At 42.6% G+C, this 18,622-nt stretch overlaps 1 protein-coding gene across 3 annotated transcripts; it reads right to left on the bottom strand.

Moving 5' to 3' along the window:
- Positions 1-603: 603 nt before the first annotated feature.
- ahctf1 (AT hook containing transcription factor 1) lies at positions 604-18,282 on the bottom strand. 3 transcript variants are annotated; one of them, XM_047580294.1, is made up of 40 exons: positions 18,058-18,282; positions 16,136-16,262; positions 15,708-15,858; positions 15,380-15,482; positions 15,040-15,220; positions 14,635-14,842; positions 14,278-14,394; positions 14,067-14,151; positions 13,772-13,922; positions 13,320-13,452; positions 12,917-13,098; positions 12,747-12,808; positions 12,404-12,532; positions 12,174-12,264; positions 11,975-12,064; positions 11,429-11,569; positions 11,218-11,322; positions 10,971-11,067; positions 10,703-10,826; positions 10,513-10,569; positions 10,067-10,213; positions 9,687-9,877; positions 9,457-9,601; positions 9,217-9,348; positions 8,927-9,074; positions 8,614-8,764; positions 8,391-8,516; positions 8,073-8,217; positions 7,767-7,982; positions 6,772-7,420; positions 6,501-6,674; positions 6,169-6,274; positions 5,803-5,924; positions 5,391-5,695; positions 3,365-5,200; positions 2,847-3,096; positions 2,481-2,657; positions 2,311-2,402; positions 1,959-2,044; positions 604-1,757 (listed from the first exon to the last, which is right to left on the bottom strand). In XM_047580294.1, the coding sequence occupies exons 2-40, from the start codon at positions 16,254-16,256 to the stop codon at positions 1,559-1,561; spliced, it is 7,725 nt and encodes a 2,574-aa protein (XP_047436250.1). In that variant the 5' UTR covers positions 16,257-16,262; positions 18,058-18,282; the 3' UTR covers positions 604-1,558. The 3 variants fall into 3 exon arrangements, with proteins under 3 accessions (XP_047436250.1, XP_047436252.1, XP_047436251.1); XM_047580296.1 differs by having other exon boundaries at positions 2,847-3,066; XM_047580295.1 differs by having other exon boundaries at positions 18,074-18,282.
- Between the last annotated feature and the right edge of the window lie 340 nt (positions 18,283-18,622).

The following is an 18,622-nucleotide window of genomic DNA, read 5'->3' as shown; positions in this document are numbered from 1 at the left end:
CCGACATGGACGCAGGCTGCTCAGTGTAACAGTGACGCTGGTGTCCAGTAGAGCCAGGAAACTGGGCCGGACTGAGATGATGATGGTGGATGCAGCAGGGAGACACTGCGTAACACTAAAATTAAATATTAACCAGTAGCGTGGCCGCCGTTTAAATATTTAATAAAAGTAATGACTTCATAGGTTAATGTGGGAAGAAATAACGTGTTTAATTTTTCATTTAACGCCTTTCATCTTTGTTAGTGAAGTGGAGCAGTGGAGATAGCCCGGTTTCACTTTCACTTTGTCTATGAATTATTTAGGAGACAGAGAAGTGAGAGTCACATATACAGGACACTTACACATTACTACAGCTACGTCTATGTCAACATGTGAGTGAAATCAGACTTTACTCCAAGTGTTTAAGTGCAGCCATTACCAATAACCTGACCTTTAGACCGCTTATGATACCTGAGGCACCGACACGATGACGTCTCAGCGATAAGCGAAGGATAATTAAAGGCTTGTAGCTTCTCTCAGTCAACTCAGGACAGGAACAGGCTTAGTGATCCATAACTATCAGAAACACTTCTGACAGACAATAAACTGAACCAAGACAGTCGGTCAAGTATTCAAGCATTGTCAATTTATCAAAGAGCAGTCATCAAAAATAAGACATTCTACATACATTCATCAGAAAATAGCCTGTGTCAGATGTTTGTTGCCATAAATTTAATTAAACAAACCCATTAACAAACCCCCAACCAAATTTAACATCTGCAAACCGTTGTGCAAGGTTCTTCTTTAACAATATACAACATCTGCATCTCCAAATCAGCAAACAGTGCTTACTTCCAGAAAACAAAAGATTAAGACTATGGCATAGGCTGATTAAATGATCAAACGCATTCAAGACACTTAAAAACTCAAAACCAACATAATTCTTTAGGATTTATTTGTTAACTTTATTTGGAACATAGCAAAAGTCTATATACAAATTTTAGCAGTAGAAATATTCCTCCACTGGATTGGTTGCTTTTCCTCTTAAATAGAAAAAAAACTGCAGGCCATGAAATTTTAAAAGTAAACAACAACAAAAAAATTAAAATTAAAGAGAATGTAATTAAAACCTCTTTATCAGAGGCATGTTCAGTCAAGTCTCTGTTTTTTATTACCGGGAGCCTCCGACACTGATTGCTTTCCTTGTGTCATTCTGTGCCCAGAGAGTCAAGAAGAGGAGCATCGCACAACGTCCAACACAAAACAGCCACGGATACAATATGGTGTGAAATCAACTTAGCAAGGGAGAGACATGTAAACTCCAAAAATATAGTCCTCTGTCTCACACCGATATCCACCAGTGTGGTTTGTCCCAAAAATATATTTTCCCGCCTACGCTGCTTCTATTTTATTTTCTACAGAGAAGTCAATGTACAAACTGCAGCGCTGAGGCTCAGGAAACAGAACCATGGTGAGTTTAGGCATACGTTTTTATTTGACAGCTCATCAAGGAGTAGGTTCAGCTCTTCAGGTGGCTGTCTGAGGTTCACTGGTTAAAACCACCAACCAACCAACCTCCTCACAGTTTCTTCCTCCGGGTGACGGGCTTTGTGAAAACCGTGTCCATGACGCGTTTGCGTCGAAGGTTCCTGCCGACGGTCGGGACATCTCCTTCTGTGATCCTCTTCAGAGCTCGGGGGAGAGGTTCGGCTGGACTGGGCAGAGGGGAGATCAGGTCCACCTCTGCCAGAGGAAGCGGCTCCACAACAGGTTTGGATCTGAAGATGAGAGTAAACAAAGGATGATGCTTTTCAGCTCCGTCTGCTTCAGACAGTCGTGAAACACATAAGTTATTCAAAACGACGTTTTAATAAATCCAAAAACCTCGATTTTTTGTCAGATAAAACAATTGTGTAGTCTTGTGCCACACAACCAAGCAGCAGGGTGCAGGAAATATCTATTTAAGGAGAGATCCTTACTTGGCTGTTCGTTTGCCTGTTTTTCTCCTTTTAGAAACAGAAGCAGCCACCTCCGCTTCCACATGGTCTACTGAAACCATTTCCTCCTAGAAAAAAAAAGTGATGTAAACAATAAAAAAATCTTTTTTGAAAAGACTTCACATTTTATTACTCCCTCAAGGTTGCATGTTCATTCATTTTTTATTTTATTTTTTTTTATATCATTTTCATAACTTCGGTCCAACGCTTTTCAAACGCTCGTGATGGATAGAAAGATGAATGCATGTGTCTGGATAAAGACGTGATGAAGAAGTGATGATAAAGAAACAGCAAAAATGACTTTTAAATGACAGATCCAGTCTGCTCCTGTTACCTGAGGGTCAACATCTTTGACTCTTCTTCTGCTGCGGCGCGTGACAAGAGCTGATGACTCCTCACTTGGGCCCGGAGACTCTGCTCTGTGGGCTGACACACAGACACAACCCAGGGTTAAAACCATCATGGACCGACCGACGAACACAAATGAACTGGTGCTGTGCTCACCTCTTGTTCTTCTTCGTGACGGAGAGTAGATGAATGAATGCTCGCCTGGACTAGACTCGTCTTCTTCAGGTTCAGGCAGCTGGTCGTCTTTTGTAGGAGGCAGAGGATGATCCTGCTCCACTGAGGACTTGGTGCTCCTCTTGCTGGTTTTCACCGTCTTTTTAATGACTACATCATCTGTATTTAAAGAATTATACATTTATATTCACTTGATCCGAGAAAAATAAAACCTATAAAATGGAAAACTAACTTATCAGTTAAACATTTAAAGGCATTAGGTAGAACACCATTCTGTGCGACCATCTTGGCATCGCTCTGTATAAAGTTGATCCTTCCATTTTCACTTCAATGTGGCCTTGAACATACCTTCTCGCTTTTCTTCATCTTGTAGTCTCTTGATGAGGGCGTCTGCCACAGGGGTCTCTGAGTTCACCTCCAACGGTGAGTCCAGCAGGGGAAGCTCTTCGTCGGGGTGGTCCCAAAGTTTGCTTCTAGTTGTGCGACGGGGGCTGGGCTGACTAGCACTTCTTCTGACCTCGAGCAGCTCTTCATTTTCAACCGTTTCTCCTCTCACCTTTCTTACACTCTGAGGAAGTGACACAGGAACCAGTTTTACCTGTGAGTGTTAAACGGGATTAATGAATCATGCATGGACCAGCATTCAAGCATGCAATGTGGAATAATGTTTAAGGCATGCATAAGATGCATAAGAAACATGCATAAGAATCGCGATGAAACAGATGAAAATGAACAACTTTACGATGAAAGTCACTAATCAAAATGAGAAGATGATTTGCTTAATTTGTGTGCGTTGATGAATTTTCTATTTTTGTTATTAACAATTACTTTCAGCATTTTTAAACAAAAAGAATTTGCATCCTCACTTGTGGATATACGTTCAGGGAAATCTGTCTAGAGCGTCGTGTCGCCCTGCCAGGGCTTGAAACTTGCTGTTTTTTGTCCTCTTCCTCTTCCAGCGTGGCAGACGGTCTCTCCGGTGATTCTGTCTTTACCTTCCTGGAGCTACGTCTTACAGGGGACTCGAACACCTCATCCTGTTCCTTCTCTTCTCTCAAGATCTCAAGCGCGGTTGGCACCACCTCGCTGCTCTTCAGTGTCCTTCGGCTGGATCTCCTGGGAGTGTTTGCCTGAGCGGTGCTCCGTTTGGATGGGGTGGGGGTTTTGCGTTCACCAACTTTCGTATCTTTGACTTCATCCTCTGTGGCTGCAGACGCTGCCTCGCTGCCACTTCGACTCTTTATGCTGGTCCTGGCGGCAGTGGTCCTGCTTGAACGTCTGGAGGGAGACGAGGCCTTGGAGGTTGAAGCGATTGAGGTATCGTTATCCGTAGCTTCCTCTTCTTCAGTCTCATCTTTAGGAGGGTCTGGCAGAGCTTTGCGTGTACTTCTTCGAGGGGTGCTGACTCGGACTTTGGTTTCTTTAACCTGTTTTCTAGGAGTACGACGAGGTGACGCAGGGACCAGATTGTTTGTTTTGGCGTCATCTGAAATCCCATCCTCCTCTGGATTGTCCGCTTCCTCTGAGAGGGGAGAGATGAACTTAACCGTCCTCCTTGTGATCCTCCGTGTTGGGGTGGAAGGAGCCTTCTTCCTCTGAGAAGTGGGAGTCTCTGGTACAGGTTGTTCATCTGCCTGGCTAATGGAGTTCAAACTCATCTCGGGTTTCTCTTCTTCAACATTTTTAGATTTCTTCGGTCTTCCTCTTTCTCTCCTTTTTGTTTCCTTCTCACTCTTCATTTCGTCAGCCTTTTCCTTTTCTGCCGTTGTTAAAGCTCTGTGGTCCCGCTCCTCCTCCACAGGAGGCTCTGTATCGATATCAACAGGCCCATTCTCCTCAGCAGGTGTTGGTTTGTCTTCCTCTCTCATCTCCTCATCAGCAGCTTCTTCTTCTGTCACAGAGTCTTTGTCATCCACAGGCTGTTGTCCCACTGAAAATAGTTCAGGGGCTGTAAGAATCACAGATACATCATTGTCACCCAGCCTTGCAAACTGTACAACCTGGTGTTCTTTAGTATCTTCCATCTCCTGCTTTCCTTCAGTGTATTCAGTCTGAAAGTCAGTTTGGAGTTCGACTGGTTCTGGTTCTCTCTGTCCATCCACATCATTTATATCCAAGATCTCAATCTTTTTTCCTTTGGCCTCTTCTGAAGCTTCTTCAGACTGGGCTGATTCCTGGTCCTCTGTGGCCAAAAGAATGATCTCAGGTTCATCACCAGCATTCACAACTTGTGACTGAGCGGACGGGTCCGTGGATAGCAGATCGTTCCCAACATCCAGCATGTCTGCCACTTTATCTCCGTCCATATCCAGAGTTAGAGAGAAGCTGTTGTACGTTTCTGACTGCGGGTCATCTGCCACAACGCTTTGCTGAAGTTCAGGAATACCCAGCTGGTCGGCCAAACCTTGTGGTCCCTCCACAAGCTCCAGCTGAGCACTGTCGGCCAGACCCTGTTGTCCCTCCACAAGCTCCAGCTGAGCACTGTCGGCCAGACCCTGTTGTCCCTCCACAAGCTCCAGCTGAGCACTGTCGGTCAGAACCTGTTGTCCCTCCACGAGCTCCAAGGGTACCAGGAGAGTGGTAGAAGGTCTGAGCTCCATGTATGATGAACCTTGGTCTAGGTCGTCACCTGGATCCATCCCTTCATTATCTGCCCCGAGTCTCACCATCACAACCTCACCCTCCATGTCCTCTTCTACCATCTGTAAAGAACCAAGAATTTTTAATCATTTATACAACAAAATGTCTAAAAGCCGACTGACTAAATTTACAAAAAGACATTTGAGAGAAAAGAAGCTCACATTAAAGAATTCTTTGATAAATGACCTAAATAACTTATTTTTATCAATTATTCTAAAAGTTTCTAATTAGAATTAATGAATAGTTTGTTACCTTCATCTCTGCATCTGGGTTGATCAGAGAGAACACAGCAGCCTCCTGCTCTTCCAGCGTTGGCAGGAAGTGTGTGTGCTCCTGCTGTACAAAGACTGAACTTGGCTGGAGGGGTGGCAGCCTCCCATTACCCTGGACCTCCTCAATGATCTCCACCTCGCTACCGGAGTCCTCTTCGTCCTCCTCTTGATCCTCCTCCTCCTCCTCCGACGATGAAGACGACTCATCCTCTTCCTCATCTTCATCTTCTTCCTCTTCAGATGCAGGACTGGAAAGCTCTTCACTGTCGTTGACACTCACAACAGCTATGAAACAAAAATTGCAAACAGAAAACATGAGAACATTTTATGAGGCTAAAATAGTATTGCAACACCAACAGCACTGCAGTTAATGCGTGCACAATCCTCCTCACAGTGGGAGTCGGTGCCAGTTGGCTCAGAGGATGTCACAGAGGCAGCGGATTTTTGGGTCGTCAACACCAGGGAAGCTTCAGCAGCGGGCTTCACCTCCTCTTCATCCTCAACTAATGACTCACTAGGAGAAAGTGAGAATAATGGTTATTTTCAGCTTGCCACAGATGGCTACGGCTGTAGCTCAGGGAATAAAACAATAAGCAATAAGAAGATACATTCTCTGCATCACTATAAAGGTTTCTGGGCTCCTAGAAATTTTCCAGCACACTGACATTACACACACACAAAACTACCAAACTGGCCTGTTAATGTTTTAAGAGGTTTTAGAACAAAGAGTTTGTCATTTGTTTTTATAAAATACAAACCTGTTGAAGGAGATCTGGATCTGTGATTGACTGTGGATTGCAGATCGGGTAAGCAGAGAAGATGGCTCACCACCAAACAGGTGTTGTTGTACAAATTCTGTCAGATCTGATGGCATACAACGCAAATAAACGAATAAATGAGTGTCATCATAACCAGCACCATGTCAATGTCCACTTACAACATGTGAACTCTATAATATCTGACCTATACTAACACAGCTTCAGGTTTCTGTAAATCTACTCTGCATAATTACCATCTCAGACATTTACTAAATGACTACAATATGAGACAGAAATCCCTTATGTTACAGAATAATCATTCAAAAATGGACCTGTTGATTGCTCCACATCTTCTGCTGGTTCGTTGGCAGTTTCAGTTGCTCCACGTGGTTCAGGATGCTCACTGAACTCATTGGTCTCAGGGTTGATATCCAGACCCTCGGCTTTCAGATACTGAGATTCAACTGCAGCACCAGTGTCCGAGCTCTCGGTAACCTGGTTAACAACTAGTCGCATACAAATAATGTCAAACAGGGTTTTGGGAAAGTGTGGCAAGACAAATAACTTCAAGACTTTTTATTTGTGAGAATGGAAATGAATTACCTTGAAGGTGACTCGATATCTCCTCTTGGTCAGGAGTTAAAACGTCTCCTTGTTCGCCGCTTATCTCAATATTCTGATCATCCTCCTTTTCAGACTGAACTTTGTCCTCATTTTCAGCTGAAGGTTCGAGACTAAACTCCATCACGTCCTCAAAGGTTTCATCCTCCCGCCCCTCTTTTTCCTTCTCTGCATCATCTGTTGTCTGGTGATCGCTTTGATCATCAGTTGACGGTAGCTTTTCCACAGTTTCCTCCTTTTCATTTTGGGATTTAAAGTTCAGTGTCACAATGTCCTCATCTTTCTCTGTGGCACTTTGTCCTTCTTCCTGTTCAGGGGCATCATAATACTCTAGAGTGGTGTCTGTTGATCGAACAGATGCTAGGCTGGTGTCAAAGCTCAGGACAAGTCTTCCCTGCGGTGTGTCTGATGGTTTTGTTTCTCCATGGACGGAGGATGACTCACTTTCTGAGCATCGCAGCTGTGGTGAGGAAATACCACCTTCTGGAGGTAAGATCTTTACACGGGGTTCTTCCCTGTCCTCGTCTCCAACATCCTCCTCTTCAGCTGGCTGTGAGGACCAAGTCTTACGTGCAGCCTTGGATACTGTGGAGCCCTTCGTCAGCAGGCTTATCTCACTGTCTGCAGCCATCTACACAGGAAAACAAGCCAATTGGATTTATCATAAAGAGAAAATCAAACCAAGAATGAGCAATCAGTAAGTATGTCAATACATGCTGCTAACACAAATTTGTCAGAAGCACAACAGCATTTTAGTTTGTACATATTAGTGGATTACTGCACACTGTGAATAGTTAATCTAATCGGTACAATGTATTAAACTCCTGAAAAATAAAATGTGCTAAGTACACTTATTTTTAGGTATCAGGTTAAAACAACCCATCTAATAAGTAGCAACTGGACTTCAATACCGACAAGAATACGCTTTGTTTTTGTTTCTGTGGTGGTCTCTCAAACCACCATGATCCAGGTCATACCCCATTAGTCCAACGGACACCCTTCTCCGGTTCAGGGGATTCTGCCTCCTCGATGAAGGTGATCCGGCTCTCTTTGTTGCGGAGTGGGGGGGTGATGGACCGTCCTGGAGAAGCAGAAGGGGTGGCCACGGGTGTGGGCCTGAGGCTGCTTCGAAGGATGGACTGAGGAGTGAAGGCTGAGAACACGGGGCCAGAAGCAGCCAAAGCCCGAGCTCGCTGAGTGAATGAGGGAAAAAAAGTGTAAGTAACAGAATAGCTACAGTAACTACTGATAAGAAACTAATTATTCTACATTTGTCTTCTCACCTTGACAACTTGCGGGGTTTGAAGCAAACTAAGTTCAGGCGCTTTGCTGATGCTCTTTGGAGAAACCCAGGAGCTGGGGGGTCTGGGAGGGCTGAGAAGAGGCCGAGGGGTCTGACAGGAGGGATGAACCACCAAGTCCACCAGCCTGGGTCACAGTGAAGATAAGGAAAAAATGTTCTTACAAAACGCATATGCCAAATATTTCCGTGTTCCGTGTAAAAATGCTGCATCCAGTTTCACATGGTTAATTTTAAAGGTCACTCTCAGAGCATAATAGCACAGTATTCTTCACTTAAATTTTAGCATTTATGAGAGTACCTTGACTTTCGTTTGGCGGTCATGGTGATAGGAGTTCCTAGGAAGGGTTCAGGAAGGGCCAGGGAGGACGGCTTGGGGCTCTGAACGTCAGCTCTCATGGGGGTCTGAAAATCAGGTCTGATGGGACTGGAAAAAATGAAATGGAAGAAATTTAAGAAAAAAAAAAAAAATCAAACAAAAAATACTAAAAGTTTCTAACCTTGAGATGGTATTTTATGCTCACCTCTTGGCTGGGGAGGACTGTGGTGTACCATCTCTTCCTAACCACACCTCTTTAATCTTGGTCAAGACATTATTGATCAGTCCAGCCCTGGACATCACCTTCTCATTGGCAGAACGCTTGGTGATAGTTGACAGTGGCTGTGGCCGAGAAACTAGAGCACAGTGCATAGATACATTATTAATAATTGATAAATGTTTTAGAGCTCCTGTTTAGTTTGAAAGTTATTTTCTGTAAATATTCTGATAGACTGCAGTTAAAGCATGCTTCCTCTGGGGTGAAGTGTTACAGGTCCAAATCAAAACCGCCTCTTTACCTTCTCTGTGGATGGTGTAGGGATGTTGGTATGGTTTCGCTCTCTCCATTGCCAGTTTCCTCTGGACTCTGGGCAAAACTTTGCCATACTGATCCAAAATACAGTTCCTGGTGTTGGATCGTTCTTTAAGCTTTGGGTCTCTCTCATTCTAGGAACAAAGACGCATGAGAAAATGTTAATTAACTTAAGATTGACAATTGATTGATACATCCGAGTGTTACTGCTATAAATCTAAATGTCGTATATTTATGTTGTTGCTATTAGGATACTACTGTATAAGTCAAACATACCACAAAGTTCATTTTGATGCTGTGGTTAAGTTGCAGGGCAGGAATGTAGTTGGCCTGCTGAAGATAATGCACCAACAGTAGTTCTCTGTTCTGGAGACCCCCTGTACCCTGGAGAAATTTCTCCAAACCTTCCTAAACACAAACCAAAGAAACGGGATTAATGGGTTTAAGCATACAAATCGATAAAACAATAATAAAATGAAATGTTGGACAATTATATTAAAAAAAATGTTTCTCTACCTGTTCATTGAGGCCCAGGGGAAGTTTGAGCAGCTCCTTGATGAGGCCAAGCTCCTGGCAGCTCTCATACAGGAAGCCAAGCAGCTCACCCATGTTCAGGCTACTAGAGTGCTGCTGAAGTAAGCACCCAGCCTCTATGAGACACCTGGAGGAAGGACAGACGGGTTGGTTGATGAAGGTAATTCAAGACTGCTAGTGTATTCTAGCGAGAAGAACGCTCAAAAACGTACCTGTTGTGTAAGAGTACAGACAGGCAAAGTTTGGCCTGTGAGGTGGAGGTGATGGGGGGCTTTGTAACATTGAAGTACCGCAGTGCCACCGACTGCTGGCCTTGACACATCAACGCTTGCAGGACACGCTCATGCTGCCACTCAAAATGATACTGAGAAGCAGCTGGATGCAGGAGCAGCTCAAATGAGCTCTGATCAAGACAAAGAAGGAAATAACAATAACTTTAAAGAAAAAATTATAATATAGGGTCTTATATACATATATACATAGAAGGATATGAACATAAAATATCCTGACAACTCAGCAGGTAAAGGAGCAATGCATTTATTTATGTAATCACTGATTTTATTATATAATCTGTGTCTAAATTGATGTTTACCTGATGGTCGTGGTGGTCCAGAAGCCATAGGCCTTGTACAAGTTTGACCAGTCCGATAGGGATGGCAAAAGCTGTGGGAAAAGATTCCACTGATGCTCCATCTTTATTGGGAAAGGAGTACATGACGTCCAGCAACAGGTAGATTACCTAGATCAAGGGGTCAAGGATTATACAGATGGTGGGTTCCAACAAATCTATTTCAGACTGAGATTGTTGTTTTAAGAATAGTGCATTTAACCAAGGTTACCACTAAATTGTACTAACATTGTAAAATAACTGCTCTAACTTCAATAAAGTAATAGCAACACAAAATTTTAAAACTGACAGCTGAGGCTCCACCAACCCTCACAACCCTAGTGAGGATAAGCAGTTATAGGAGATGAGATGAATTTTAAAACTGAAAAATGTGGAAGTATTGCAAATGGGCAGCACAAGATGAAGGATACAATTGCTTGTTTGGTAGCTTCTTCAATGTTGTCAAGTAGATATATGTCCAGCAAGGCCTGCAGATAAAAGATAAATAATTCATATCCTGCTCTTTCCATTGTGACAGTGGAGGAAATACAGCATAACATACAATGAATCACACAAAAGAAAAAAGTTTTACATTATATAAAGTTATAAATTACTCCTTACATGCAGTGTAGGTGGCGGGTATTGGCCCGTTCCACCATCATCCCTTTTCCACAGCTTGGTTAAGCGTTCACCACACTGGCCAACCAAGCCGTCAATCATCAGGCAGTCTGCGCGCCACTTGCCCCTGAGAAGTCAACAACAGACTGAGCTTTAGATCAACTTAAACTATCATTACCAAGGAAAAACATGAGACCAGCAAAAAATTTGATTGGCATATGCCATTTTACTTATTATAGGCTCAACAAGTAACTGAGCAACGACTACTCACTTGGCCAGCCTGGTCAGCTCCTCTCTGCGAATAGTATAATAGTTGCTGATGACTGAGTGAGTGTAGAAGGGTCTAGAAATCTGGAGAGCATCGTTATCTGGTGGAGGAGAAGTGAAAAGTCAGGGAAAAATAAATCTGAATTCATTAACGATGAAAGGTTAGGCAAAGGCCCTTTGCACATTCTGTGATGAGAGTACAGCTTAAACGGTTTCATCACTCTTATGAAATTCCTCATAGATCACTTTACCTGATCCCTCAGGGAGTAAGCCAGTACGACAGAACCAGAGAACCACTTGGGCATATTTGGAAATCAGACGAGACACCACGTTCTTGTTCATCAGACCTGCAAGACCTATAAACAGAACAAAACAAGAGGACATGATATTAATAACATGCTGGCTAAGCTGGTCTCAGTTATATCACAGGACAGGAGGAGAGTGTCAGTGTGGACATGGCACCTTTTTGTGTGAGCTCCTGAGCTTCACTGAGCAGACAGTGGAAGATGGCACTGAGGTTACTGAGCAGTCTCTGACTATGCTGTAGCAGAAGCATCGTCTGAGGGTCGGTGAAGTTGGACGAGCTGTCAAACAGTGGTGCACCTACAAACAATACACACACAGAGGAACATATGCATCACTAATAACACACATACATATATATATATAATATATAAAGAAAGAAACAACTGCACAGAAAAGGATTATTTATGATATTGACGAACAGGCCAAACGTCCTATCCTTCAGAAGGGTAAACAATACCACACTGTCAATGTTTAGTCACGACATTGAATTGTAGGCTTGCAACCAGGATATGCAAACATATCTGATCTAATCTATTCAAATGGGAACAGACAAGGTTTGTGCAGATGTCCAGCTGTACATCAGAAAATGTACAAAAGGTTGTAAATATTACTTCACACATTCTAATGTGTCTTAATTAAGACTATAATATGAAACAAGATTCAGAAAACTCTATAGAATGTAATATGTCTATTAAAACATACAGATGCCATCCAGTTCTTCCTTGGTCTGGACCACTTTGTTCCAGGCCCAATCCAGGATGTAGCGCAGGTTCAGAGCAGAGCCTGGTTGTTCTGTTGAAGAAGAACAGAATTTAGATTATTGCATGTTTGCAGAAGAGTATGGTGCAAATTTTACGTAATATATGCCTGTATATCTGTAAGTCAGTGCATGACTCCTTACCTTCAGCAGTCCACTGCTTGATGCAGCCAGTGATCAGTCCCAAGGAGCTGGTCTCCACTGCTGTTGACAAAATTGCATCGAGCTGCTCTTCCTAAAGGCCAACATAAAACCGCATTTTTAAATTCAAACGTTTATATAAATATGTGACTACTTTCTGGGCTGTGGGCTGTGGTGCAAACAAGTGGTTGTGATGAACATGTTTTCTGCTGTCTGCTGGTGTGGACATGTACCTGAGACAGGCTGGATGCCTGAGTGTCAGCCAGGCGAGATGAGAGCAGGCCAGACATAAGGCAGTGAGAGTAGCTAGTGGAGATGGTGTCACTGGAACAAGGAGCAGCTTTCTTCAAAAAACTCAGGGTCTGGTTTTAACGACAATAACACAGCGTTGGTCAGCGAAAACCATTTCCATCCCATTATACATACTTATTAAAATCCTACATGAATAGTTACTGTTGCCTTAGCAGTAAGTATAATCATCTTCAACCATCACAGTGAAAATAAATAATAATCATAACAAAATAATATCAGACCAGATGTCAAAAAGGAAAACATTAAACAGAAATAGAAACTTGCCTCTTTCTGATACCCAGAGCAGGTTAAGTGCACAATACCAGAGTTCAGCAAGCCAGTGGCATCTGAAACACAGCAGACAAGTGTTACATTTATATTAAAAAATAAAGAAATAAATAAATAAAAAATTTTGTTTATCAAGGTTGTTGTTGATAAACTGCATCTAAACCTACCAAAATTATACGTAGTGGGGTTGAAGTACTGCTCTGGCGGGGGGCATGTGTAGGGCAGGCCCCTGCTTAGGCTGCGCTCATGTACCACCACATCTAGGAGGAAATGGGGAGACACCATCTGCACCACTGGGTCCAGAGACCAGACTGCCAGGTAGGGACAGTTCTGAAGAGACTCTCCCGTTCTATAAAGTGCACAAAATTGCAATGCAACATTAAATGCAGCAGTTAATTCCACTTATTTGTTGTTTATTTTTCTTAAAGAACAAAAAACAAACAAACAAAAAAACAGACCTAAGCGTTTAGTACAGAAAATATATTGAAGATGCATTAATTATTTGAAATCTGTGTAAATATAGAACACAAGACACTTCTTTAGTAGCTACAAAATCCATCTCCACTGTACCTTAATGAGTCTGGCATTTGTGCGTGGTACCAACGATTGATGTCAAACACCCCAATGTAGGTAGATGGAGTTCCCTGACCGTAGGCCTTGACTTGCCAGCTGAAGATGGACACGCTGGTGTCTGGAGATGCAACTGAAATTGGGAGTTGAGGATGAAGAGAATTAGAAAGGAGATGGAAAAATAGAGTACGATGCACTGGAAACCTAAAAAAGGGAACTGAACTTGTCAGAGTTTTCCTTGAGTGGTGAAACGCAATCAAAATACAAACAATTCCAGTGGCCTTTGTTTTAGACAGACCATGACCTAGATGACTCAGAGTCTTCACAAACACATAAAAGTAGCAGTTTTCCTTCATCCACTACAACAATGGAAACACTACAGGGAAGTGCTTTTCAAATTTAATAGTTCCCTACATACTGCTGTGTTCCACAGGAAGTTGAATCAGACTAACCTTCATTCATGCTGTCATCCCTGTCAGGATGGGGTCTGAATTTCTCGATGGTCTGGCAACTCAGCAAGCGAGTGTTTGTGGTTTGGGCCCTGAGGGGGAAAGCTGTGCCACTTAAGTCCTGACTGTAACGCTCCTCACAATACTCGAGACCCTGTGCGAGAGTAAGACAAAAATGGGATATGAAATGATAGTGGATAGATAAATACACAAGACGTTTGTTGGGACATGAACTGCAAAGGATCCTTTGATCAAAATGAAAAGAATATACACAATTTATATAGTTTTCCCTACGGACCTCATAGAGGATCTTCCCTGAAGTGAGACACTTCCTTTCACTGAAGGCCAGCTGAAGCAGGTGGAGGCTGACCGTATCTCCTTCACTGTGTAGGTGTAAAGGTAGACAGAGGACAAATTAGAAAGCAAAAGACATTTGTGTGGAAGAACCACTTGCAAATTCAGCTGAAGTTAATGGTTTAAATTCAACTTAAAATACAGGCAAGACTTACAGGTCCTGAGAAGACTGAACAGCCCAGAGGTAGCAGCAGTTCCTGGGGTCGTTCTCTGGCTCCTGGAAGGTAAAGGCATGCACAGGAACCCTGCCACCCTCTAACTGAGAGTGGTATCTGAAATTAAATAATCAAACAAATATTCATACATACATAGTGATTTTTGAGAAATTGAAAAAAACAAACTATTGATACAATTTCTTAACAAATTCGTGTGTTAGCCGGTCCTGTTAGCAACACATTTCTGACAAATGAATCTATTTTAAGGCATATCCAGTGGCCATAATTCAGGAAATGTAACCTAGGACTGAAACTCGCCTTCCACACTTGGAAGTCAGAGGTAGTACAAACACTCACTCCTTCTTTAAAGTCTTCATGTTCCACAGCTGTAAATATCCATCAGAAAACCCGACCGCCAACTGGTTGGTCCTGGGGATATACTGCAGAGCTGTCGCTCCAACTCCATTGGGTGCATTCAACTGCAGACAAAGGTGTCTGCCCTGTCTGGTGCTGACTTCTCTAAGCCTGGGGATCTCTGAAGGAGACTTGGTTACTACCTGCAGGTCTGCAAACAGAACACAAACAGGAAAAGAGGTGGTTTTAGAAAAACAGAGAGCAAGATAATAATTTACTAATTCACTATTAAAACTATGTTTATAGTATAGTATAAGTTTTATTTTCGCTGTCTGGTTAAAAAAAAATAACAAAATACAGGAAAATTAAGGAATATAAATCCAACTCTTCCTCATGGACACTCCTCACCTGAAGCCTCCAGTTCAGTTTGACTGCAGGACAGATCGTCGAGACAAAGGTCCACAAGCAGAACATGACCAAGATCCGTTACTATGGCAGCAATGCCAAAGAACCAGCGCAAGCTCTGGTGGAGGTGTTGTGTTGAAGCACTAGCTCCACCATAACTCACTAATGGCTCAATAGCTGTAATCTAGATAAAAGAAAAGACAATTAGACAAAAACATTCACATTATCAATTTTATTTTAAGTTAATAATAATTTTAGCATTTGAAGCCAAAACTTTCGTATATCTTGCTCTTGTTGACCGACTTTACCCATACGCTGAGAAACTGGTTAACAGGAAACTCACCCTTCCTGGTATAACCACAGATTTGACCACTCGTGACAGTCCCAAGTCATAAAGACACAGCACGCTGCCTTCTGCTTCTTCCAAGCCAACCAACAATCCAGACCTATTAAATAAATATGTATCAAATGAGTTCACTTTTCATAACACACTTGTTGTATTGTTAAAAATGATTAGAAACCCATGAGAATGCAGTTATACTCATTACATGTTTGAACAGTAGTGGGCACTTCATTGCTATCCTGACTGATTGGACTCCACATCACAGAGTGATTAAACAGACAAAGACAAAAAAAACAAAAAAAAAAAAACAGTAAAACAGAGTCCTGACCGTTTGAGCCAACTGAAGTCCTTGGCAGCAAGAACACAGGGTGGGTGCTCCCCTCCACCACTGAAGCAGTACGCAGACAGCCGCTCTCCGGTCACTGCATGGACAACCTCCAAATGGGGACCGCAGGCCAACCAGGTCAACCCACTCCGGCCTACATACAAAGGAATAAAAGGTGGGTTATTATCCAAAGTTAAGTTAGACATCACATGCTCCACATTGTAAAATGAAACAAATTTAAGTAACCAGATGTTAAACTGAGCCAAATCCCTTCACTCAGATTTAAATATCACTTTTGTTTCCCCATCTGGGTGTTACAAACTTAAGAGCTGCAATGTGCTCAAATCTTCAATCTGTCAATATAAATAATGACAAAAGTTACGATAAAACACACACAACAATGGAAGTGATTAATCATGAAATATGCTTACCAGCAGAGAGCTTTCCAAGAAGAACGGAGTCTAGATTGATCTCATCCTCTCCCAGAGCATCAACAGTCACTTCTGAGAAAGGCAGCAGGCTGCTGGTGACTTGGGCAGTCAGGTCATGCATTGTTCACTGTATAAAAAAAAGAAACAAAACAGTAGTCCATTCAACCTTTGTCATTAGTTCCTGCAAAGCAGTGAATAATCTGTTATACAGTAAAAATACAGCATTTTTTTCTCAAGATCATCATGCCCTAGACACTTGCTCATTAATGGAGTCTGTCTATCTGTCTGTCCTACTCCGTAGATTTCCTTTAGCATTTATCTGCTCAGCCAGGGTTTAGAGTACAAAAGAGGTCTTTCTTTCAATCCACAGCTGAACCCCCAGTCGTCAGCAAACTTGCTGACAGCTGAAACTGGGTGCGCATTCTCACCAACGTCACATTACACACTAATACACATCTGTTAGTAGACATGGGTTGTAACAGATCTAGTGTGGACGTACAGCATTACTACAATCATCAATTAGTCAGGGCTCCAAAGTGGGCTTGATTAGGCTGATCATAAACAATAAGTAATAGGTGTACACTTAATTAATAATACCAGTTTCACTCGTTTTATGTTATTACCATTATTGAACAAAGTCTGTAAATGATATGTTGTCTCTCAGCCTTGTCATTGTACCAGATAATATTATCTAGGCGGTGAACACAGGTGTTCAGCCAGAAATGTTATCCGTTTCCCAAGGTGCACATTTGGACACAACACTGCCCTCTGTGACCAACAAGGAAAACACAACGGATTCAAGTGAACTCCCGCGCAACCGGCCTGTCACTGGCAGCCACATGCCATAGGGTGGGATGGACCACATAGACCAGACTATTACTAACCAACAAACGCAATATACCGCAATTAAAGAGTATTAACAGAGCCAGAGACTTTACAACAGCAAGTGAGCCGATAAGATAAGATAACACATCTCGCTTCACGAATAACAACACCTAGTTGTTCACGCGTGACAGTTTTCATTTGTAGCTTTTACCACATGCTAACAGACAGAAATAAAGTAGTGAAGGCTTTCACGATTGTAAAATGACTTGCTAGTCGGATCTCATGAGTTAGTGTGTGCAGAGCAAAGATTAGTATCATCCGCTGTCAGTAAACAACTGGTCGCTAAATAGTAGGACAAAGCACACACCCTAGTCGAATACCAAACACTGTACAGATCCCTTAAACATATGCTGGTGTTATCTGTTGCTACTCTACGACTAAGAGCTATTTTACAGTTTCACTCGGCTACATTAGCTGCTCGGTTAGCTCACCAGCTTTTACACTTTATTCCAACTCGCCGTTAAAGTTAAGCTAGCTAAACTAACGTTAGCTAAAACTACATGCGAGCGTTTTGTAACAGCGGTTAATGGTTATTCCACGTTAGATTATGGGATTTATGCCTCAGCAAAATAACGCAAGCACTAGCGTTTTAATACAAGTTTATTTAATAACTAGATAAACGTAAGGCCGGCTAGACTAGCCTGGGCTGCATAGCTAACGCAGCTACCTTGAGCAACAGAGTTGCACAACATGTATCGTTTACATTTGTTTTGTTCTGGGCAGACCAACATGAATAGGATTGTATGATGCTTATTCGTATTAACCCCATAATACAAGCCCCGCTCTCTGCCTTTACCTGAGATTTTAGCTCATTTGTGCTCTAGCTAGAACAGTTCAAACGCAACGTGAGCCACTAAACAGTTAGCCCGTGGCTTCGGTAACACCGTGGCAAAGGCTCTTTCTCAGGCACAAGTAATGTTCTTACTGCAAAGCGTTCAAGGGATTAAGTCAGGATATGCGCATTCAGTGAGTTCGGCTTGGCCTCGTTAGCGCTCTCCTAGAAAACGTGATGCAATGTGCCGCTAGCTGCTACCTACGTGAACGTTACACCACCTGTCCGACGATGTTGACGGCTTTATCACAGCCACAATGGTTTTGTTTTCCTCGACGAATCTCCCGATTCCCTCCTTCCTTTCTCATAATCCGCTCCTTTTAAAAGTACTACTCGGAGAGCTCCAACTGACAAGCACGTATGAAGTCACTTCAGGCTTCTACAACGCAGAGCGCCATTTCCACAATCTGAAAGTGCCCCAAGCTTTTCTTCTTCTTCGCCGTCTTTGATCCTGGATGAATACACAGCTAAGGTGCACTGCTGCCCCCTCTGGCTGGGCCTGCTTCAACATTAAAAATATTGATACTTCCCCGTCACCCGTTGCCATCAATACAAAGACGTGAGACTAGATTTGCTAATATGTTACTCGAATCTGTGCAAATGCACGATAGGCACAAACTGGGATTAAGTGATTTCTGGCCCTGTCTGCCCTTGTTATGCAATCGACCAGTATATGTCTGGTGGAAATTATATAAACACTTAAATGATGTTTAATGCCCAATGTACAGTCAAAACAAAACAAAACAAAACATCAAAACAAAATCATTTCA

Source organism: Mugil cephalus, chromosome 3 (genome assembly GCF_022458985.1).
Source record: "Mugil cephalus isolate CIBA_MC_2020 chromosome 3, CIBA_Mcephalus_1.1, whole genome shotgun sequence".
Classification (NCBI taxonomy): Eukaryota; Metazoa; Chordata; class Actinopteri; order Mugiliformes; family Mugilidae; genus Mugil; species Mugil cephalus.
Note: the sequence above shows the minus strand (reverse complement) of the source record. Positions and strands in the feature narration are given on the sequence as shown.

Coding starts and splice junctions, on each gene's coding strand:
- ahctf1 (XM_047580294.1), bottom strand. CDS start 16,256: ATGCATGACCTGACTGCCCAAGTCACCAGCAGCCTGCTGCCTTTCTCA. Junction 12,533..12,746: donor GCTCTGGGTATCAGAAAGAG/GCAAGTTTCTAT, acceptor CGTTAAAACCAG/ACCCTGAGTTTTTTGAAGAA. Junction 9,602..9,686: donor TCTGTACTCTTACACAACAG/GTACGTTTTTGA, acceptor TCCTTCCTCCAG/GTGTCTCATAGAGGCTGGGT.